Raw genomic sequence first — 23,218 nt, 5'->3', positions numbered from 1 at the left:
GTCGCTGAAAAATAATTTAGTGCAGAATCTGCTGCGAGTGGAAGAACAAAACCAACCTACAAACTAACTTCGAATGAAAAAATCTGAAATATAATTATTATAATTATATATATTGATATTAGCTTATTTTATAAAGAGAAAACCCACAAAACAAATACGGAACATTATATTTTAGAAGCAACTGGGAAGTGGGGATACTCTTAGAGCAACACAGGAACCTCAATTGAAATTTGCGACGAACAGTGAAACAACAATTTTAGTACCAAGTCACTCTAGCTACTCCAGTAGTCAATTGATTCAGTCTTTCGCCACACTTTCTTAATAATAATTTCAGGTAACTTTTGATTCATAAGCAACATAAATCAGGATGTTGATTAAAGTCAAGGTAAGTCTAGACCTGTTTAGTTTGCCTAACGTTATTTATTTCTTTTTCTGCTGATTTTGTATTTTGCTGTTAGATTAGAATAAGTAGGCTGTAATAAATGAATACTGATATCAACTGTGATAACATGTCATGTTCTGTGTAGCGATTCTTTCTTGACTCGACTTGACTCACCTGTCCTTCCCTTAGACGCTCACCGGTAAGGAGATCGAAATTGACATTGAGCCGACAGACAAGGTACAATTATGTTGTCTCACTGTACGTAATTTGTTTATAATGCTGTGTGTAATAATGATCACCTTTCATTGTGTGTGTGTGTGTGTGTGTGTGATTTATGTGCAATGACAACATTCCTTAAATAATTGTGGGTGTTTGTGTTTTCAGGTGGAACGGATTAAAGAAAGGGTGGAGGAGAAAGAGGGGATCCCACCCCAGCAACAGAGGCTGATCTACAGTGGTAAACAAATGTGAGAGACTGTCACTCTGTCCTGTAATCACAGACTATCACAGTCTACATATCCCTGTAGTTTTTAACTGGTACTCTGGGCAAAAAAACCCCCAACTTTTCCGCTCTGTATTCTTCTCTGCCTCATCATCTCCTTCCTCATCCCTCTCCTCATCTCCTTCCTCATCTCCTTCCTCATCCCCTTCCTCATCCCCTTCCTCATCCCTTTCCTCATCTCCTTCCTCATCCCCCTCCTCACTCCCCTCCTCATCTCCTTCCTCCTCCCCCCGCAGGAACGATGAGAAGACAGCAGCAGACTACAAGATCCAGGGGGGCTCAGTTCTACATCTGGTCCTCGCCCTCAGAGGAGGGGAAGTCCTCCACAGCCCCAGGAGCCTCCAGTCTGCCTTGTAAACCGCCAACACCGCCTTAATAAACCTCCCCCCCATGCACAGATCCAAGTGATCCTGGTGACCCATCCCTCCCTGTGCTGAATTGGGTCACTATGACGACTGTAGGTGCTCTGCTCAGGCCTGGGTCAAACACGGCTCAGAATTATTATTATTAAGCACTTTGTGTGCAATTGATTTCAACAAAGAACCATGGAACCATTAAATACAACTTTGAGGTCAAACCAAACAACATTTTAAAGTATTTGACTTATATCTTTCCCAGCTCTGACTCTGTCTGAGAGGTGACTGTTTATCTTAAGTCTGAATCTTGAACCCGGCTAGGCTCATTGTTATATCACCAGAAATGCTGTTTTCATATGAATACTCTAGTCTAGACACACACATTTTGTTTCCTGATTGTGTGTTTTCCATGTGGATTGTTATGTTTTTGTCTGAAGTGTTGTCATGTCAGACTCGGACGATCCCTGAAGAAGCATCAGATGACTGCTGATATTACGTTTACAAACGTGCGGGAAAGTTTGAGAAGTTATTCATTTTGGTAGATTGCTATGTCATGGTTTTGTTTGTCATTAAAATAAATTGCGTTACTATTCGGAGATGCTGTATTGTTGACTTGTAAGACTAAATTAATGAGATGTTTCCACTGCTTCTGTGACCTTCATTTACATAATTTACCCAACACATTACCTTAGCATTTCATTAAATTCAGTATATATATGTACATAAACTTAAAGACCTAAACACAAAATGTTTATTTGGACAGACTCCAAATGGGAATGTTGGTGAAGTGGAATTACTATTATGTAAAGTAAACAACCATAACAATGCCCCTTGGTCTAATGGAAGAGGGGTAAACTGAACAGTGTATTAATATTAACCAAATATACTGGAATTGCAATTTTTTAATTATAGGTTAAATTAAAACAAAAATGGACCAAGTAAAGTTAAATGAAAAATATATTTAATAACATTGCAAATGAATTAAATCACTTACAAGGCAAACAAGTTACAAATAAAATGAAGTTTAAATCTTACCAACTCCACCACGATTATTGTAAATCGGAGAGAAGAAGAAAGGAGAACAAGGATAAGCAGAAGCTAGAGAAGAAGAAAGGCTCCATAACAACAGTCCACATTCAATTTTATACCCAACTGTCATCTGTAAAAACAACCAATTAGACCACATCTGGACCCTTCCTCATCGACATACAGTGTGAGGATAATGCCAATGCAACAGGTAGTCACACAATGAAGTGTGAGAAACAAAGAAAACACTTCATCCAGCAACTCAAGTCTTTGGCATATAAGAGGTAGGAGCAGGGTGTCTCCCAGCCTACAATGTTGTGGAGAAGTAATTAAATAGCATTGCTGTCACTGAGACTTACAATGAAAATGCATGTACTAGACACAACAATACTTCACTCATCACTTGATGCTCTTACAGCATAGGAAAGAGGAAAATGTAGTATTCTTAGTACTAAAGTATTCCTGTCATTTCCTGTCAAAGTGCGTTGCTTCTCACTACTATACCACTCCCTGTTGGCTTGAAGATGGTGTATGGCGTTCACGTAAGTGTCAAGGCACAGCATGGGAATTGCAGCTTATCAGACAGACTGAGGAAGGTCGAACTATAAACATGGGAGGTCAAGGAGGGCCGAAAACACTGGACCCAAACACCAGACTGTTCCTGTTGAGGTTTTAATCTGTAAGACATCGATAAAGTGAGCTTATGTTTCCCCCGATCCATGCTTTTCCCTGTCGAGACACACCACTGAGAATCTGTTATTCAGGTTGTGAAGTCCTCTTTGTGACAAAGCACTCTAACTGCTCCGTTGTGTGTGATGTGTGCAGTGTGATGATTTGTAATAAAGATGTTGTGTATGTAAAGTGAGTGGGTATGATGGGAGGGTATGATGAGAGGTGATGAAATGGAATCCTTTGGACACCCCAAAGCACTCAAACAGTTGAACACTTTTTTTCTAAATGGAAACGTTCATTAGTAGGCCGACATATCTATGACATAACATACATGGGCATACAGGGTTTGCAGGCACAAAAACATTGTACACATCCTATACCCTGTGAGCTTAACATCATTGACGTCACTGACCCTAATACGATAACCTTTGACCTTTTCAGCCAGAAGCTTCTGGTCTACACTCTGGTGAACCGCTGAGTCAAAGCTCACTGGTCATCACTTACTCATCTCTTTTTTTATCGTTTCTGTAAGATGAGGAACTGCATCTTCATAAAAAGCACTAGTAAACATTGTCACAGACCTCTTGATCTTTTGTGTTATCGAATGATCCAAAAGGCTTTGGCAGTGTAGAGAAGGCAGTCTGAAAGTCCTGAGTGTCACACAGACAACAAACAGCTATTACAAGAACGTCTATCTTTGAGTGTGTGTTTCTTTCCAAGGATCATAATTTATCACATGTTCCAATTAATCTTCACTTTCTCATATAGAGTTTGGCATCCTCCATTACAAACAACTGCCTGAGTTTGTGAGTGTTTGTGTGCACCCAGTTGTTTAAATGGGCCACACACTGTGATGATTATATTTAATGTATTTTGGGCTCACAATAAAAACCCTCCATGAAGTAGTATGGTACTGTGACGTAGACCCTGACTCACTGATACATTACTAACATAGGGTGCTTGTGTGTGTGTGTAATGGTTGATGGTTGTGTGTGTATAAAATACAGTGTTTCTCCATATTCACCCTAGACATCATTATGACTTAACTTGTTTTTTCAACACTGCTCGTGTCTCTTTTTTAGCATGCAACGTACGTTCCTTGTCTAGTAGACTAATCTAAAAGTAGTTTAATGTCCATCTCAAAGGCGATTTTTTTACAGTGTTCGGTTAGAATGAAGCCAGTGACTCGATGTGAAATTTTGGAAACAGACACTTTCTTTTGTTTGCTTTAACATGAAAATTGTAGCTCTGCAAAAATATCAGCATGAATCATCTCTCAAAATTATTAATAGAACTACACCAATACCTAGGTCCAGAATATATAATGATTAAGGCAATTAAATGGAACTGCTTGAACTATACAAAACCAGTTCATACATTGGCTCTTATATATGTACTGTATACCTCTTCAGTTGCAATAGTAATAAAAATAGACCCCCAAAAAGGTATTGATGCTGAATAAAAAACAATAACCCCCCAAAAAAACAAGACATTAAAACTAACAAAATGGAACTGAAATCATAATGACACATGATATAAACAATTATCACAATTACAAAAAAAGCATTTTGGAATCACAGTTATTTAGCTCAAAAGAAAACAGCATTTAGTGTACTGAAAACACGAAAAAAAAAATTTGATCAGAATTTGAGGGGCTGAGAATCTGAATACAGCATTGGTGTGTTTTTCGAGTAAGAAAATTATAAGTTGCAAGGTGGCAAAAAAACATTGCCCACTTAGATTTGCCACACAAAGCACAATAAGAGTTCTTACAAACATTTCTCTTAATGTGGGAGTGTGCAGGGAGAGTGTGGAGGAGGTGGACGAGGGCCGAGGATGAGGAGGGAAGGATGTGAGGAAGGATGAGGAGGATGTGAAGTAGGTGTGAGGGTGTCGGTCCCACCATCTGGCTCACTTATCCTTCAAGGCTGGAGCAGAACGGAGGTGAGCTGACTAAGGTTCTCCTTTCCTCCTCCCTCCTTTCCTCCTCCCTTCTTTCCTTCTCTTTCCTTCCTCCTCTTTACACCTTGAACCTCTTTGGCACAGCAGTGACGTTTAAAACGACAAATTCGGGGGGGAAATAAACCCTGCGTATCAATACAGGTGTGTTTGTGTCTGTAAGCACCTCTAATTCTACTGTCATTTACTAATAACACTAGCCTTGCTCTGTGTATACGAGTGTGTGTGTGTGTGTGTGTGTGTGTGAGTGGCTGTGTGTGTGTGTGTGGGAAAGAGAGGTTGGGGAAAGTAAGTTTCCGAGGTTGTGTGTTCAGCAGTCTACTTTAGCGTCGCATCATTTCGAGAGAGCGTCCCTGGCCTCCATCTCCTCGCCCTCCTCCTCCCCGCTGCCCGCCTCTCCCGTGCTCCCTGTCATCGCTGGGTAGACCACCACACAGAACTTCTGGCCCAGGTACGTCATCTTGGCTGTCGGGACAGAGGGAAGGTCGTTAGAGTTGAGGTGTCGCGGAAACAGGTTCCAGAACTTAAACCATATCGTAAGTTAGATACGATGTTGTCCGGTACAATCAGACAGTTTGGACAGTGGGTCAAGATAATAGAACACAAAGCTAAAACAATTGGTTTACAAAACCTTAACTAGAACCCTGTCAAAATCGCAACCAACTGTTGCAATGTGTCAGTAAACCCCCTGAACAGAGGATAGGAGAGGGAACCGGGGGGGAATGACGTACCAACAAACGTATTGAAGCACTGCGGCTTGTTGTCCCAGTAGACGCCCAGGAAGTAGACGGGCACTCCGGTCAGCATGATGGCCAGGCCGATGCCACAGACCACGGGCTCCGAGTACAGGGAGAAGATGAGCAGGAAGGCCCAGAACAGCAGGTAGATGACAGGCCACACCAGGCTGATCTGGAGGGGGGAGGAGAGGAGAGGTGGGAGAAGGGTGGGGAGAGGTGGGGGGAGGGAAGAGGTTAAGAGAAGTGGTGAGAGGGGAGGAGGGGAGGGGAGGGGAGGGGAGAGGGATAAAGAAAGGGTGTCAGTCTTTATAAACATCAAACTTCCACCACTAGAACAAACTGAGCGATTTAGATCTTCTACTTTGCTTCCTCTGGACAACGCTCACTTTGATTGGCCGGTGTATGTCGGGCTCCTTGATGCGCAGGACAATCTGCCCGGCAACAGTGACTCCGTAGAAGAGGTAATTGATGAAACCCACATAATTGATGAGGGTGTACATGTCACTGGTGCACAGCATCAGAAGGGTGGACAGACACTGGAGGCAGACAAGGAGAGAGAGAAAAAGAGATAGATAAATACATTTAGGATCAAACCATGTACAGTGAGATGGATACCAACACGTGGCAACGACATGAAGAAAAGAAAGAAAGAATAGCCTCCTCACAGTGAAAAGCAGAGCAGGGATGGGAGTGCAGCGTTTCACATGAATCATGGCCAGCAGACTGGGGAGGTGACCCTCTCTGGCTCCGGCAAAGAACAACCTGGCACACAGAGAGAGAGGGAGGGGTGGAGAGAGAGAGAGAGAGAGAGAGAGAGGGAGAGGGAGAGAGAGGGAGGGGTGGAGAGAGAGAGAGAGAGAGAGAGAGAGAGAGAGAGAGAGAGAGAGAGAGAGAGAGAGAGAGAGAGAGAGAGAGAGAGAGAAGTTAAGCACTCATACAGTCTAGTGCAAACTGTGTGACATACTACACACTACACGTAATACATAGCAGCACGCATAGCTCATGGTCAACAGCGTGTAGCTGGGGTAAGATGATGGGGCAGACTGACCGAGAGGAGGTGAAGAGGGAACCGTTGACCCCTCCGAAGGTAGAGAGAGCCACAGAGATGGGCATGATCCATGACATCACTCCCAGGAGCTTCTCACCAAACGTCTGGGGGGAAAGAGAGAGAGAGAGAGAGAGAGAGAGAGAGAGAGAGAGAGAGAGAGAGAGAGAGAGAGAGAAGGCTTTACTAATGACAAAAGTTGTGAAAGCAGCAAAAAACAATCCAGCAACCTTATACATTGACACGCTGTGACCACCAGAGGGAGCTGGAGTTTCTCTCCACAGCAGACACACGTTAATGACCAGCAGGGAGGGTCTGGGTGGAGTTACTCACCACGGCAACGGCATTGGAGGCCAGCAGCTCCTGGGGGCTCATGGCGGTGACGTAGGCGATGTTCGCAAAGACGTAGACGAACGTCACCAGGGGGATGGAGATGAAGATGGCACGAGGAAGGTTCCTACAGGGATGGAGGAGAGACAGATGGAGGGATGGAAGAGAGACAGTTGGAGGGATGGAGGAGAGACAGTTGGAGGGATGGAGGAGAGACAGATGGAGGAGAGACAGGTGGAGGGATGGAAGAGAGACAGTTGGAGGGATGGAGGAGAGACAGATGGAGGAGAGACAGGTGGAGGGATGGAAGAGAGACAGTTGGAGGGATGGAGGAGAGACAGATGGAGGAGAGACAGATGGAGGGATGGAGGAGAGACAGATGGAGGGATGGAGGAGAGACAGATGGAGGAGAGACAGGTGGAGGGATGGAAGAGAGACAGTTGGAGGGATGGAGGAGAGACAGATGGAGGAGAGACAGATGGAGGGAAGGAGGAGAGACAGTTGGAGGGATGGAGGAGAGACAGATGGAAGAGAGACAGTGGGAGGGATGGAGGAGAGACAGATGGAGGAGAGACAGGTGGAGGGATGGAGGAGACAGACGGAGGGATGGATAAAAGAGTTAGAACGGATATGAAAAGACATGAGTGACTCTACAAGAAATACTCTACAAGTATTTTGAGGTCCTGTTGTTCCCCAGTCCTGTAATGGGTAAGAGAGGCTGCATGCAGTGCAGTATGGGACACATCTGCATGACACGAGTGAGAGAAGATGTCCGTGGTTACTCACACATAAGGGTCCACCAGCTCCTCTGTGACGTAGTTGAGGAAGTTCCAGCCCCCGTAGGCGAAGGAACCCTGTAGGAAGGCCAGTGCTATGAGCCCCACGTCGTACTCCTGGAAGGGCTCGAAGGCGTTCTTAGGCTCCAGCCAGTGGTACTCCCCTGCAGGGGGCGGGGGGGGAGGGGGGGAAACAGGGGACAGTGAGAAGTCACGTATCTTGGACTCCACAACTTCAAGTGCTATTTGTAGTGGGTTTTAGGAGGTGTAGGGTTAGAATCAGTCTTCGGGTTAGAATCACATCAAGGGTTAAGGTTAGGGTTAGGAGTTAGAGGTATCCCGATACTGAATGGGAGTGAAAAAGTGTTCCTTTGTTGGAACAAACCTGTGTACGTGTGTGCGTGTGCTGGTTTATTAATTCCTGTTGAAAGGGTAACTACATGGGGACTGAGATTGGATTAGACTGAGTAAGCATTATTGGCTCTTGCAGTGTCTGCTCAATATCCCTCGCTTCTGTCTCCCTCCTCCCTTCCTTCTCTCCCTCCAATCTCATTATCCTACCAACATGCCCCTTTCGTTTTTTAGGTTCATCTCTCTTTCTCCCATCCATGCGCTCTCTCTATCTCTCTTTCCCCCCTTTTTTCCGTCGCCCTGCACTCCCTCTCTTCCCTTCCTCTCCCCTTCTCCCCCTCTCTTCCCTTCCTCTCCCCTTCTCCCCCTCTCTTCCCTTCCTCTCCCCTTCTCCCTCTCTCTTCCCTTTATCAGCCTGAGTGGCTGAGTTGATCATTGTGTTGCTGTACCAACAGGCAGATCCCCCTGTGTTTTCTCTGTGGATCCATCCCATAATGCGGTGGCTGGCGTCACTGCGCTCTGTGAAGCCTCTGTCACAACTGACCGTCAGTCCGGTCATCTTTACTAATCCCACAGAGGCCCGCCGCCGTGACAACCGCATTAGTGCTGGGATCTCAACCAGGGGCCTGTGAACCCCACAACCTCCACTCTGGGAGCTGACGGGGAGACCCCCCCCCCCCCCCCCCCCCCCCCCGGCGACTGGACCCACTGACCCACCCTGTGTGTAGGATCAGAGTGGTCTATGGCTCTCAGAGATGGTGGCATGCTGATGGTTAGAGACACGCACCCACACACACATACTTGCCCACAAACACAAACTTGCCCCCCCCCACACACACACACACACACACACATACTTGTCCCCCCCCCCCCACACACACACACTTGCCCACACACACACACAGATGGGGCTTACCCTTGCAGATCTGCACGATGCCCATGATGATGATGAGGGCCAGGGCCAGCAGTTTGCCGGCGGTGAAGATGTCCTGAACACGCGTGGCCCATCTCACACTGGAGCAGTTCACCCACGTCAACAGCACTGGAGAAGAGAGAGAGAGAGAGGGGGGGGGGAGGAGGAGACTTAGCTATCATTTAATATATACCCTTTCAAACAGAAGCAATAGCATGATGAGAGATTTACGCCGACAGAAAGACGATGTTCCGATATTCTAATTCTTACATCTACAGATGTTTTCAGTTCCTGCCTACACAGAAGATTTCAGTTCCTATGGGAAGAGAGTAGCTTGTATCTCCCACTACAAGGAACTACTTTCTACAAAATGGCGGAGCACAGCTTAGGGTAAATATATCATATCGATCCTGGAGCTCAGAGACCTTTGCTTCGGCCTCTCAGGCCATTTATTGTCATTGTGAACTTTGACCCCAACCATACTTCCTCAGACTCGGACTGTCTCTGAGATAGATGACACCTTTGCAAACAGCTAAGACGTCGAATATACTCTCCTTTCACACCTTTCATAAATATACGCAATTCTGAAGTTTATCTTGATTATTAGGAAGTATATTTTAGGGCTGGAACCTGGTGATAACCGTGCACTATCTGTAAGTGCAGCAACCAGTCAGTGTGTTCTTTTCAGCTCTTCTCTCCTACATTCTCTCAGGCTAAGATAGTGAAGATAGCGGGGAGATAGGGCCTCCGTATCTAGGTTCACTAGTCCAGCAGTTTTTTTAGGCTTACTGGTGTCTACCAGACTGCATCCGGGAATGTTACACACACCACCCACATCCATAGGAACAACATGTTTTTCAGTTATACAACACCTCTGGCTGGGATGACAAAGATCTAAGACATGCTGCCCAGCCATAAACACACCCACGCTCGTACACACACACACACACACACACACACACACGTACGCACACACACACACACTGTAGTGGTGTGTGTGGGTGTCTGTGACGGATCTTGAAGGATCACTGACATGCAGGCAGGCTCAACAGACCCATGAATGTGCTTCAAGGTGGGACGATGTCGACAATCTTTGTTTTACACACGGACAACATTTTTAACTGACTGTAAATTAAGGTGGACTGCATCAAAAACAGCATCAACGAGTGGACATACAAGTTAAAAAATATAATTATTTGTCTCAATCCGGTCTGAACTCTAGACAGGGTTGGAAAGTCTTATTGGGTAGTAATATCATGACCCACATAAACACACAAACACCTGGAACTGTGCTCCTTCTCAGAACTTCCTCAGCTGTTTGTAAACCGAGTAAACAGAGGGACAAGCTGAGGGATTCCCCGACAGCTTAACAACATGGTGTGCACACACACAGACACACGCACACACGCACACACAAGCACACACACAAGCACACACACAAGCACACACACAAGCACACACACAAAAGCACACGCACAAGCACACACACGCACACACAAAAGCACATGCACAAGCACGCAAGCACACATTTCCTCTCTGCAGTTGTGGGAGTAGCTATACTGCACTTGTTTTTTTTTTTCTGCACACTCTGCAAAAAAAGGTTCCTGTGCTGGTGACTAACGTCAGTCTTGCACACGGGGAAAGAGAGCGGTCCAGATCTATCTATGGCTGGGGGTTCTAGGGATTGGGTTCTAAGTATTCGGCGTGGTGGGATACTAAACTTGATTGATGACGATAACCACCAGCAGAACAAACTGTGCTCGTGGGTTTAGAACACTGGAGAAAGAACAGGTAACACCAGACAAAGTGAGGGAAGATAGGGAGAGAAAGAGAGAGAGAGTGTGAGGGGCGTTGGTGGGGTACGAGGGCTGCATTAGTAACCCCTTGTAACCTCTCACCCAGTTTCCCAACTGTCTGAGCAACAACACGAAATTCGGAAGATACAAAAAAGAAAAAGATGTACATAACAGAAAAGCTGCTTGACAACATCTGTCCAATTTACTTCAGGGGAAACGAAATCATGCAGAGGCCTTGGCCAATCAGGTTGCTGTGTTCTCGTACATGTTGGAACGCTTGAAAAACACTGCTGAGTCAGCCAATGGAAATGATTGTGGGCCAGACCCAGTCTCCGCTTTCACAAGGACCTTTTCACCATGCCAGACGAAGGCTCAAGTAAAAGACAGGGACACAGGGGGGGAAAACTGGTAAATCTAGGTCAAGACCACTCTGATTACAAACAAAAACAATCGGTTGCCAGATATTCAGGGGGTGGCTTGTCCTTTCAGAACACCAGGTCCCAGGAGAGAAGGTGTCTCTGCTGTCTGCACTGTGTGTCCTCCAGGGCCACCGTCCGTCTTTAAGGCTGAACAACAACATGTCACCAGATAGCCACAGGTGCATTCCTCTACGGGTCACCAAGGGCTGTGTCTCACTTCAGAACCGTTTTCTTGGAAACATACTCAACTTAAATCTCCTTTATAGACATACTAATTAAATGACTTTGTTTGGAAAAACAAATATCCTTTTCACTTTCAATACGGTTCTACCGGGTTTATTAAAGAAAATACATAATATTATGGACTGATATTACTGCATGTCTTCCTGAGGCTTGTTATGAACTTGTTTGACACGCACGCACACACACACACCTCCTGGTCTCTCCCGCTATGTCTGTGGCCTGTCTGTGGTATTTGGACAGTGTGTGTGAGGTACCCAGATCTACTACTGTCAGATGGGTGATAACTCATCTATCCATTTGTTCCAACACGCTCCTGGACTTCCTCCACTCTCTTTACTGTCGGTTATCCTCTATGGTCTGAGCATTGGGCTAAGTCACACAAAGGCACGAAGGAGTGTGAAGTACAAAGTAAAGAAAGTGGCAGAGAAAGAGAGAGCGTCAGAAAAAGAAAACAAAGAGTGAAGGAGACGAAGAAAGGAAGAGTGTGAGGGAGGTGGAGCGAGAGAGAGAGAGAGAGAGAGAGAAAGAAAGAGAGAGAGAGAGGGAAAGAAAAAAAGAAAGAGGGAGAGAAAGTAAGAAAGATACTGTAGACTGGTACCATCAAACACAAGCTGGAAAGCAAATGTAACTTGTTTACCTTCCTCCCTACCGCCAGCAACATGGAATAAAACGGGATCAATCTATCACTCCAGCATCCCCCGGATCTCTCCCTCCTCCTCCTCTGCCATGTCCCCAACTTGCCCTCACCTCCCTTCATCCCTCTCTTTCTCACATTCCTCTGTGACTTAACCTGTGGTGAGAAAGTTCAGAGTGTTGCCAGAGCACAACAGGCTGGGCTAAACAACCCAAGGCGGACTCCTTTCCCTCAGCAGTAGGGAGATCACGGGTCACCTCAGCCAAGATGGTGGTCAAATCAAATCCTCTTTGTAACCATCTCCCAGTGACGTATTGGGAATCTAACCCACAACCATCACAAGACCTGACAAGCGATCCACAAGGTCCCAACTTATCAACTACATCAACGTAATCATGTGTTGGGTTAATAAATAAATAAAAAATTCAAAGTGATAGGGATTTGAACCGGAGACATCTTGATCTCTAGTTCAATGCTCTAACACTGAGATACAGGTAAGGAATCTAGAGGGACTTCTAGTCAAATTCCAGAGCTTTAAAGTTGAGGTATACATAGTTCTGGAACATGAACTGGTACAGAACAGTCTCCTGTCCTTCTGAAACCTCTCCAAGATCACTGGATAGAAGCGTATCTTAAATTAGCTAAGTGTAGGGCGTGTGGATGGAGGCGGGGCGTGGAGACTCACGCAGGCAGACGGCGGCCAGCAGGCGCAGGCCGCTCTCCGGGGGGAAACAGGTGGGGAAGAGGGGCTGCAGGACGTAGTTGGAGAAGGTGAGGGCGATGACCGCCTGGTTGGTGGGGTAGATCACCAGCACGGCGATCCACAGACGTAGGAAGCTGGAAGGGGGGAGGGATGGAGAGGGGGAGGGAGAGAGGGAGGGAGAAAGGGAGGGATTAGCACACAATCCCATGTACACACACTGATTCATGTAGTTAAATCCTATGGGGTTCTGTCCACTCATGTTATGCTGATTTTCATGGGGGTTTGTTGATTCATATACTCTAGAGTTGATTGCTATTGGGGTCAGATGATTCATCCAGAGTTGATTCCTATGGGAGTCAGTTTATTCATCGAACCGATTCTCGTGTGAGTTTGTGGATTCACAGGGTTGATTCCTATGGCTGTCAGTTGATTCATACAGATTTGATTCCTAGTAAGGTCAGTTTAGGGCTTCATCTGACTGCATAAGAAGAGCCCATGAGCGACGGTGCATGCTTTGGCCACACATTCTACACAACCTTATGAACTGCTCGGTACACTTCGCTGCCCTTGCCTTGTTAACCCAGCTGTCCCTCACGAGAATGTGTGTGTGTGGTGTGTTTTGGGGGAGGGATCCGTGTGTGTGTATGTGTGTATTTAGGAAGTGCTAACACTGTAAGAATAAATAAAGTCTAGAAGCTGAGGCCCCTCATAACACATAACTGTATTTGCCAACAGTGATCGCTGTTGGAATGCTAATTCGGTTTGAAGCTTGAAGCCTAAGAGTGTGTTGATTAAGATTGACACACTCACAAAACACAGTATACTGTACATACAGTAGTTCCCACGGCACACATACAAAAATCCCATGCATAGATGTATACACGAGACACACACCTAAACACACAGCACAAAGCACAAGGCAATGAAAACAAACGTTTCTAGAACGTTGTTTATTATCCAAGACCAAGGGTACCATGAAAATGTTCGACCCCCAAAACATCAAGCTAAGCCAAACAACAAAGCCTTCTGGGTAAAAGCTCGGCCTGTGGACTTTCCCATTGAAGTTTCATTGATAGCTACAAAGGCAGTCAGAGACGATTGTTTCAGGTGTTTAGGCTAGTGGAATTCCGCTCCCAAAATATCACCACGGTGATAAAAATGCATCCTTGCGGCCGATACAAAACAACAAGCTAATCTGTGTTTGTCGTCAAAAGGACATCTACAGTAACTGAGTACCAGTGGGGGGTCGGGGGTATTCTTGGAAAAGACAGTAGCCTTCTGAGTATGTCCATACAACTTCAGCACTTGAAAGGATTCAAATTCGTCTTGTGCTCTGTGGGAATGCCAGGTCTTTGTGGTCGGGGGGGTGTGTTGCCAGGTCTTTGTGGTAGGGGGGGTGTGTTGCCAGGTCTTTGTGGTCGGGGGGGTGTGTTCACCGTCAGGCTGACGCCGGATTAACCGGGCCCACGGTACTTCCCTCCAGCCAAGTCTTTTCAGAACACTCATTTAACCCTTTCCGAATACAATTGTATATATTTAGGGCCTTTCTTCAGATGATTATTACTGTCATTATCAGATTTATTGATAGGACAGTTGGAGAAAGACAGGAAGGCAGGGAGGAAGAGATGGGGTGAAGAGGACAGGAAATGACCTCAGTCAGAATTGAACCCCCCAGGGCCCTACTTTAGGCATTAGCCTTAACGGCACACACTCTTACCCAGTGAGATACCGGGAGCGCCCCTTTCCGAATATCATTCGACCCAGGTCGGCCAGTCCACCAACCCCTCCGACCTCCCCCTTCCACTCACCCTGCCAGGCCTCCGAAGATGTCCTTGACGTAGGAGTAGTCTCCCCCAGACTTGGGGATGGTGACGCCCAGCTCTGCGTAGCACAGCGCGCCGATGGCAGTGATGATGCCCGTGACGATCCACACGATAAGAGCCAGGCCCACGGAGCTGGCGTTCTCCATCACGCCCTTGGGGCTGACGAAGATGCCAGAACCAATGATGTTCCCTAGGGAGAGAGAGGGGGGAAGGTTATTGGTGGTACACAGGCATTGCATCAAACCAATAGAAGGAGGAGGGAATGGGGATGGTTATTGGTGTGACACCTGTATTCAAATATATATATTGTGGAATATATATTGGAGTGTAGAATTCGAATGTCTTAAAGTGGTAGAGGGGATGATTACGTTTTGGGCGGGAATCCACTGACATGGAGTAGATGTTAGACAGAGCATGAGAAAGAAGGAGAGAAAAAAGGAGAGGAAGAGAGAGGGAGTGGATGAAAGAGAAAAAGACAAAAGAAGAGAGAGAGAATGTCGTTGCTGAATTGATGAGACACCAGGCCAGCAGACAGAGTGGAAGCACAATGTGCTTACTTAGCACCGTGCATGAGGAGAGAGAGAGGAAGAGAGACATGTAGAGGGAGACAGAGAGAGAGAGAGAGAGAGAGAGAGAGAGAGGAAGAGAGAGAGAGGAAGAGAAAGAGAGAGAGAGAGAGAGCGAGAGAGAGAGAGGGAGAGAGGAATAGAAACAGGGAGGGAAAGGGTGAAATTGTGCAGAGAGGGAAGGGAGGGGCAGAGGGGTAAAAGAGGGGGCTGCATCTAATGCCCTGACAGTTTTTGTAAGCATCAAACTCTCAGCCAGTTTAAAGAGGAGCCAGTTTAGAGGAAGAAAGAAAGAGGAAGAAAGAGAGAGAGAGAGAGAGAGAGAGGAGAGAGAGAGAGAGAGAGAGAGAGAGAGAGAGAGAGAGAGAGAGAGAGAGAGAGAGAGAGAGAGAGAGAGAGAGAGAGAGAGAGAAAGCAGCTCCTGAGCAGGTTGGACATGAAAGAGGCTGTGCTGTTCAAGGTCCAGTTCACATGACAGGTTCACTTGTGCCCACCAAAGACCTGACAAGGCCAGGGTCAGGGGTCACAAGTCCACCAATTAGGCGGAGCTGACTAATCAGGCATAAACTGAACGTGAACCCAACAACCAATGAGGTGACACGGTCAAAGGTTGCAGGCTGTTAGGAGCTCTCTCCTGATTCGCTGTGAGGTATTTAGCTCTACAGTGCAAGAGTCAAAGGTATTGATAACTGTGCACTTGTCAGGTCATTCAGTTTGGGTGGGGTTTTAGTGTGTGTGTGTGAGTGTGTGCGTGTGTGTGTACCTACAGTATGTGTGTGTGACACCTTATCTTACTATATAAAAATACACCCTTCTTCTCTTGCAAATTCATTAACCACAATTAACTATGTGCATGGCTAACTTCGCAAAAAAAAGAACTGAAGCCCAACAAGCCTGGGTTTTTCTTCTTCTTCTTTCGAGACATACATCTCTTGTTCCATCTCTGGAACAAAATGTGCAAATGTGTCCATCTGTTCAATCCCATCGGTCACCACATGCCTGAAACTAGCGATTCAGCCCCTCAGACACACACACACACACACCTTAACACCCGTAACACGTTCCATGTGTGCAGATGTTCAGGTTTGCGGTTCAGTGGGGCAGTTTTGGTGGGCTTGTCTATGTACGTGTGTGGGTGAAAGGTAAATGTGAGATAAATCCCAACCAAGGACAGACTGTGTGTGAGAGAGAAAGAGAGTTTCAGCAGAGAGAGAGAGAGAGAGAGAGAGAGGAAGAGACAGAGAAAAGAAGGGAGAAAGAATGCCACTTGGACAGTAATGAGACTACATTTTCAAACGCTGAACAAAATGTTACTTATGAATAGTGCTGTACACAGGAACTAGTTAAGACTGGTTGGGTTTGTTATGAAGCACAATTATACTTTTTGTGGGAGGGAGGCACCTGCATTGTGTGTGTGTGTGTGTGTGTGCGTGTGTGTAAGAGTGGTGCTGATCACAAAGAAACATACAGGTTTCCTCTTCACCCTGTCACCCTATTTCCCCTTCCAGACAGGACAGGACACACACACACACTCACTCAGCCCTGGGCCTTCCCTGTCCTTTATGGACCCAACCCTGGGCCTTCACCCAGCCACGCCCCTCTCACCTCCCTCTTCCTTGTTCCAATGGATCAAGTACAAAGCAACAACACCGCTGCGGAACGTCAAGAGCCCAGAACAAAAAAAAAGTCCAATGAATCTCCTTCTAAGCTATGATCTCTGGATTCCTCCAACGCAGGTGGTGAAAACACGCACAGTCACACGTGCTCATATTTTACTGTAGTAAAAACATCAACATTTTTGCAGCTGCATTGAGACGTTTTTTTGCTGTATTAATTCGGTCAGAGTGAGAGATTAGTGCTTTCACTTCCTGTGTCCAGAGCCTTAAACTTAGACCCTCCCAGCTGAGACAACCTGCAGCCTGGCTGGAGTCCAGCCTTCAGCATTTCTCTCTCTCTCCCTCTCCCTCACACACACACTCTCTCTCTCTCTCTCTCTCTCTCTCTCTCTCCCTCACACACACACACACACACATATATACACACACCACACAACTCTAATAGGATGCACAGATAGAAAAGGGGGCGAACGGGGAAAATGTGTTTGTGTGTGTGTGTGTTGTGTGCCGGTGTGTGTGTGTGTGTGTGAGTCCTCCGTTGCAATCCCATTCCCTGTAGCCTGTCTGACTGAGTGAGGTGGTGACTCTGAGCCTAACTGATTGCATCGCTCTGATGAGCCCAGCAAACTCCTTTTCTCTTTCATCGCCATCCAAAACACGTCAGATCAAACGTGGAAACGCCAAAATGGCTGCCAGCGACACGCAGCCAGACCTGCAAATCATTCCCCGCTTAGGGCCCAATAGGGAAGGTCATTAACAGCATGCATTAGGGAAAACTCTGACGGATTGGTCGGGCCTGGTCAGGACACGCCAGTGGTCTATGGAAGGACCAGTGCCATTTCCACAGTCTCACAGGGAATTAGGAATGGGATCATCCCAACCCTCCTTCCTGACAGGGCACAGACACAGGTCACAGCTTACACAGCACAGCTTATGAAACAGTATTATCCAAGGTAAGGGGGGGGGGGGGTTCCTCGAAACAGCCAAAAGTTGATTCCGGTTGTGCTTGTAATTGGGGGAGGGATGGAGGGATGGAGGGGAGAGGGGTGGAGGGATGGAGGGGAGAGGGGTGGAGGGATGGAGGGATGGAGGGGAGAGAGGAGGGTGGAGAAATGACATCTGATTGTACCGAGTGCACGAGTGCACAAACCAACTAGTTCAGAGAAACTCACTGGAGCGTGCTCAGAACTCAGAGGTCTGGGAAAAAGAAGACAGCGTTCGTCAGATAAAGGCCCACCTCTCACCCTGGTCGCTCTCTCTCTCACTCCTGTACGGTATCTCCTACTCTCACTCTCCCCCCCTCTCTCTCTCTCTCTCTCTCTCTCTCTCTACCTGTCTGTTTCATGTGAGGTGAAAATTTGATTAGGTGTGTTGTGTGAATGAATGACTTTGCCAAGGACACTGACTGTGATCTGGAGGCCACAGTTTGGAGACAAGCACTGGACTCTGGATCGCTGTAAAACTACTGAAAGACCTTCATGCTTTCAAACCTCCGTATGGATAGTTAGTTGACAGGAAAAAAAATGATGTTAGGAAAGCGTCTGCTTGGATACAATGCTAACCTGTTTTTTTGCGCTCACTGTTGAGCCTCACCGAATGGAGATTAAAGGGTGCCGTTTCAGAGTCTCGTGCATCACTTCCTGTGAACCCTCTCCTCTCTCTCTCTTTCTCACAACATCTAGTCCCTGGGGAGCACTTTCCTTTCCTTTTTCTGGTCCGTTACCATGGAAACGTGTGCGTGAGTGAGTCATCATCACCATCTCAAGGTCGAGACCACCGGCCAGGCTGTGACTTACCTGGACCCAACAAATCCTCTCTCTCTCTCTCTCTCTCTCTCTATCTCCCTCCCTGTCTATCTCTATCTCTCTCTCTCTCTCTCTCTAAACATATCAATTAGAGCTCAACAGATCCAAAGATGGTATGGATTTAGAATCCGATACAATAATAACCCCTGTGTTGACTATGGATGTTGAAATTATGGGTTTTTCAGGTCTGCACCGATTGATCCTGGTTTCATTTCCCACACATTTGTGGGATATATGTTTTAATTTCACAGAATCCTCCAATATTTACATGCATTTAACTGCCAGGGACTGTGTGCTTTAAGGGGAACTAACGGCAGACAATAAAAGTGAGGCGATGATAATAAAAGTGTGATGCCAGTCTGGGTCATGTATAGGCAATCCTTCAGCAGGGCGGAACTGCATGAGGATGATCGAAAGGGTTGAATTATTAACAACTGTACCACGAGGTTTGTAAAGAAAGCCTAACCCTGAGAAAGTAGAACTGTTCTGGCACAGGCAGTGAATGACTAAATAACAAGTGCTTCATTATTTATCCTCTAGGAAGGTAATCTGTTCAGCTACCTGTGAGTGTGTTTTTGTGAGTTCACTCACAGTCTGCACCACAGATGTACTTTAAACAACGTTGCCTCTGTATTGTTTCCAAAAGCTCTAAGCAGAGCGGTTATCTGTTCAGTAGACTAGGTTGCATGCAAGCAGGTGACTTTAAAAAAACACCAAGCAAGCACGCACGCACGCAGACGCATGCACACAGACATACATATTCCAGACCCCCAATAAGATTTGAATTTTGGGTTTCCAGTATCAAAGTGACAGTGTCTCAACATAAGGATCACTAAGGTACACTCACCAACTATAATTCCGCAGGCACTCACGAGGCCAATCTCTTTCTTTAACGCCACTCCACCGCCACCGGCGTCTTTCTCGGAGCCGGCGGCAGCATCTCCTCCGGAGGCGACGCTCCCACGCTGCCTGGGACCGTCCGTCATCTTGATGCTGGTAGGTGGGTGGCTCAGCCCTCGCTGTGGTACTTGATTCTGCGGCCGTTCCTGGTTGGACAGCGCGTGAGAGGCTGCTGAACTGTGTGGCTCAACGTGCTCTTATGGTATGACAGCACACTCACACAGGCGTGATGACACAGCGAGATGACTGCTGTGTGATAAAGTTGTTGCAATGAAGAAGCAACAGTGTATACCGATAGCTTCTGTTTGCTGATTGACAGGTAGGGGAATTATAAATATAAACTGAAGGCAAATGCAACACTCTCCTTTTGAAATGCCTTGACAACTCACGGAGTCACGGGCATGCCTATCGTCAAAATAGTGCTGTTGACAGTTTGTCAATTTGTGCTGTACTTTACTGTAAAAGAATGTGGTAATCTGACATCTAAACAATATATTTTTTCCCACACAAGCACAATAATAAAAAGACCTTAATGCTAACTTATCTGTATCGTGTAGTTTTAGTTCCTTTAAAGCTGCTTGATCAACAAAAGTGCTAGTGAAAGGCGTTGATGTCTTTATGTGTGCGTCTCTAACAATTGATCCTGCAGGGGTAGGTAGCCCAACAGCTAAAGTAACCTAATAAAACAGTAACAGGAAGGGAATAGAGTAGTCCATTTAGTGAACAAGAATCGCGTATTCCAGTGACATTCTGTAAAACATTAAAAGTTTGAGGTCTTCGTGTGACAGCAAACGAATAAAATCGCTTTACTGCTTCCTAGTTCCAGGTGCAAGCTCGAGACAGAAGAGCATCCTTCACGAGACTATTTTCGAAAGTCTTCAACCTCTGAAACAACAGCGCGTGTTCGGCAGTTACAGCTGCGCCTCGTCCGTACAGCTTCGTTTTGATTCAGAAAAGGAGATGTATTGAAGTAAATATACGTATACCCCTTCATATGAATACAGTAGCACCTCCCCTTTATTCTGACCCCCCCCCCCTCCATGCTCTCAACTGAGACTTGTTTCTTCTCCTAACTTAAACTAACCCTCCCCTAACCCTACCTTTTTGAGAGCACTACTGTCAGATGTTGTTACCCCCACCACCAACACAAACACACACAAACACAGACAAACACACACATCCCTACTTAATTCCCATCTTAGTATTAAACAACATGAATCTGACTGTCGTGGGTCTGGGGACAAAGTGCATTTCACTAAGGTAGATACTTGCAAAAAAAGATATTAGGGGACAAGATTTACACTTTGTCACAATGAAAACAAACAAGCCTCTCAGTGAGACGGAGGGCAGTCTGTGAGTGCATTAAGCTGCTCAGTCAGACAACCTGGAAATCCACAGCTCGTGTTTGCCCGGGGCGCTAGGACTGGCACTGTCTGCCAGTGTCAGGTCTGAACATGATTCATACTGGGAGAAGTGAGGCGTAGAACTGAGGAAACGTACAGCCAACCCTCCTCTGTCAATAGAGGAGGGTTGTTGAAAATACACGCGCACTCACTTTGTACTCGATACTTTTAAAGAAGCTACGGCAGAGACGTGAAGGTGACGGCAGAGACGTGAAGGTATATTTGGTAGAAGACACTGTGGAACTACAAATCATGTCACCTGCGAGGTAAAAAATAACCTTACAAAAAAACCAGGCTTCCTGTCTATATCATCTCAGTGGAAAACATCTGAATTCTACCGAGGAACCCCCCCCACCCACCCCCCCCACCCCATCGCCCCCCACCCCCAACCTCTTCAATCCGCCTTCTCACACAACAGCACACATGGGACCAAAGCACACATTGCATAACCTGGACACACACAGTGTCTGAAAATAGACACATTTTCCCCCTCAGTGGCCCTAGTGCAGTGCTGAGTGGATGGGCGACCGGCGGTCTGATTGTCCTCACCTCTGCCACACATTGAACATCGACCGTGTCCATGTGCCCCCTGAGTGCCTTAAGCAGTGACCCACACTGGTCCTCTTTCTCGGTTCTGACCCGACGCATGCTCGGGGCATGCCCAGGGAAACAGGTCAGTAGGGCAGAGCAGGGAAGTCGGCCATGTTGGAAAAATGACGGATACTGCTATGCCCTCAGTAGTCTTAGCTAGATCTGCTGACACTCGTTGAGTCTTGTAGAAATCAGACCGTTTCACTGTCATTAAACAGTTGTGTCACTTTGTCACAATGTAGGACGTTGTGTAAGAGATTCCTGTATTAGCTACAACACTGGAAGCACATTTCTTGTCAGTGAAACCTGTTGATCAGTCTGCAATTTCATTGTCCCCAAAGAAAAACAATGCATGTTTTTAAGCAACAATATCTTGTGAAAATACTTAATTGGTAACATTTGACCAGTTGATTGATTGTGTCAGTGAAACATAGGCTTCCAGATCACTTTGTGAAGTGCTTGGAGATACTTCACATTCTCTTTGGGAGATTGTTTTGAGACCAAAGAGAAATGGGATTGATTAATGGATTGGCCTGTCCTCCATGATTACATCCTGCTGGAGTAGCTGCGTTTTGTCTATCTGTGTGAGTCAGAGGACTTTGATATCTGGACGGGTCTGATGGTCCCGGAAGCAAAAGGAAAAAAGCTTTTTTCGCTGTCGTCAATTCACAGGTCTGCGTGTGTGTTCTCGTGCTAATCTCATCTGTACTTGTGATCAGCATTCATAGACCTTATCATTACAAAGACCTACAGTCCTCTATAACGTCACGTAAACTATTTGAGAGCTTTGAGAAACTGTCTCTTCACTATCTCTACAGTGTGTGTACCACGAAGGTCATTTAGGTCTGTAGAAAGCTCTGAGAGGCCCCTTATTTCCCAAAGGCTCACTTAAGGTTAGTAAGGTAGAGGCTTAACTGAGTACATGGTTTTAGTATGAGCAGTGACCTGGGATCTGTGTGTCTGTGTGTGTCTGTGTGAGTGTGTGTGATTGTGTGTTTGTGTCGGTGTGTGTATGTTTGAGTGTGTGTAAGAACTGACGGTGCATGTTAACAGCTTTCCGTTGCCAGAGAGGGTGAAAGGGGTTTGGAAGAGTGACGGTACAGAGGGAGAAAGGGGGGTTAGAGAGAGGGATCGAGGGAGGGATAGAGAGATGGGACTATGGGCGTTATGAGTGTGATTCTGAGTATCACTGAGGTTGTAATAAGCTCTCTGTGTCCCAAAAAAACCCTGGATGAAAGGCTAAACAAAAGAAACCAGACGAGAGGAATTAGTAGTGTGCAAATTAGGCCACAAAGGAAAGGGAAAGTGGGCAGTGAAAGTGGGGGAGACTGGTCTTCCCTGACTCAGCAAACCTGGGCCTTCATCACGCTGGTGAAACACTGCCTTTGCACTGCTCAAGCATTCTACTGTACCTCCACCAGCCGAAGGAAAACACTCATCCATGCACGTACAAACACGCACACACACACACACAGCCCCTCCACCAAGGCCAGAAGCGATACTCTGAAGCATCCACACACACACAGTGGTGTGTGTGCAGTGTGACAGAACGAACATAGGTGACAGGCCGACAGATTCCTCAGATAGAGGGTTTACAGAGTAACCCAGCTGTTTCAGTCCATTTGCTGCCCAGCGGATGCAAAATGAGGACAATAACATGAAAACACACA

General features: G+C 46.4%; 2 protein-coding genes across 2 annotated transcripts; one reads left to right on the top strand and one right to left on the bottom strand.

The window, feature by feature from the left end:
- Window positions 1–221: 221 nt before the first annotated feature.
- On the top strand, window positions 222–1,879 carry nedd8 (NEDD8 ubiquitin like modifier). Its single transcript, XM_067261174.1, has 4 exons — window positions 222–385; window positions 572–619; window positions 767–849; window positions 1,121–1,879. The coding sequence occupies exons 1-4, from the start codon at window positions 368–370 to the stop codon at window positions 1,239–1,241; spliced, it is 270 nt and encodes an 89-aa protein (XP_067117275.1). The 5' UTR covers window positions 222–367; the 3' UTR covers window positions 1,242–1,879.
- A 300-nt stretch (window positions 1,880–2,179) lies between these two features.
- Window positions 2,180–20,486, bottom strand: slc7a8a (solute carrier family 7 member 8a). The gene is made up of 11 exons (XM_067261173.1): window positions 19,502–20,486; window positions 14,653–14,857; window positions 12,827–12,978; window positions 9,053–9,178; window positions 7,796–7,949; window positions 7,013–7,136; window positions 6,683–6,786; window positions 6,300–6,396; window positions 6,021–6,170; window positions 5,629–5,806; window positions 2,180–5,362 (listed from the first exon to the last, which is right to left on the bottom strand). The coding sequence occupies exons 1-11, from the start codon at window positions 19,638–19,640 to the stop codon at window positions 5,232–5,234; spliced, it is 1,560 nt and encodes a 519-aa protein (XP_067117274.1). The 5' UTR covers window positions 19,641–20,486; the 3' UTR covers window positions 2,180–5,231.
- Between the last annotated feature and the right edge of the window lie 2,732 nt (window positions 20,487–23,218).

This window comes from Osmerus mordax, chromosome 23 (assembly GCF_038355195.1).
Source record: "Osmerus mordax isolate fOsmMor3 chromosome 23, fOsmMor3.pri, whole genome shotgun sequence".
Classification (NCBI taxonomy): domain Eukaryota; kingdom Metazoa; phylum Chordata; class Actinopteri; order Osmeriformes; family Osmeridae; genus Osmerus; species Osmerus mordax.
Note: the sequence above shows the minus strand (reverse complement) of the source record. Positions and strands in the feature narration are given on the sequence as shown.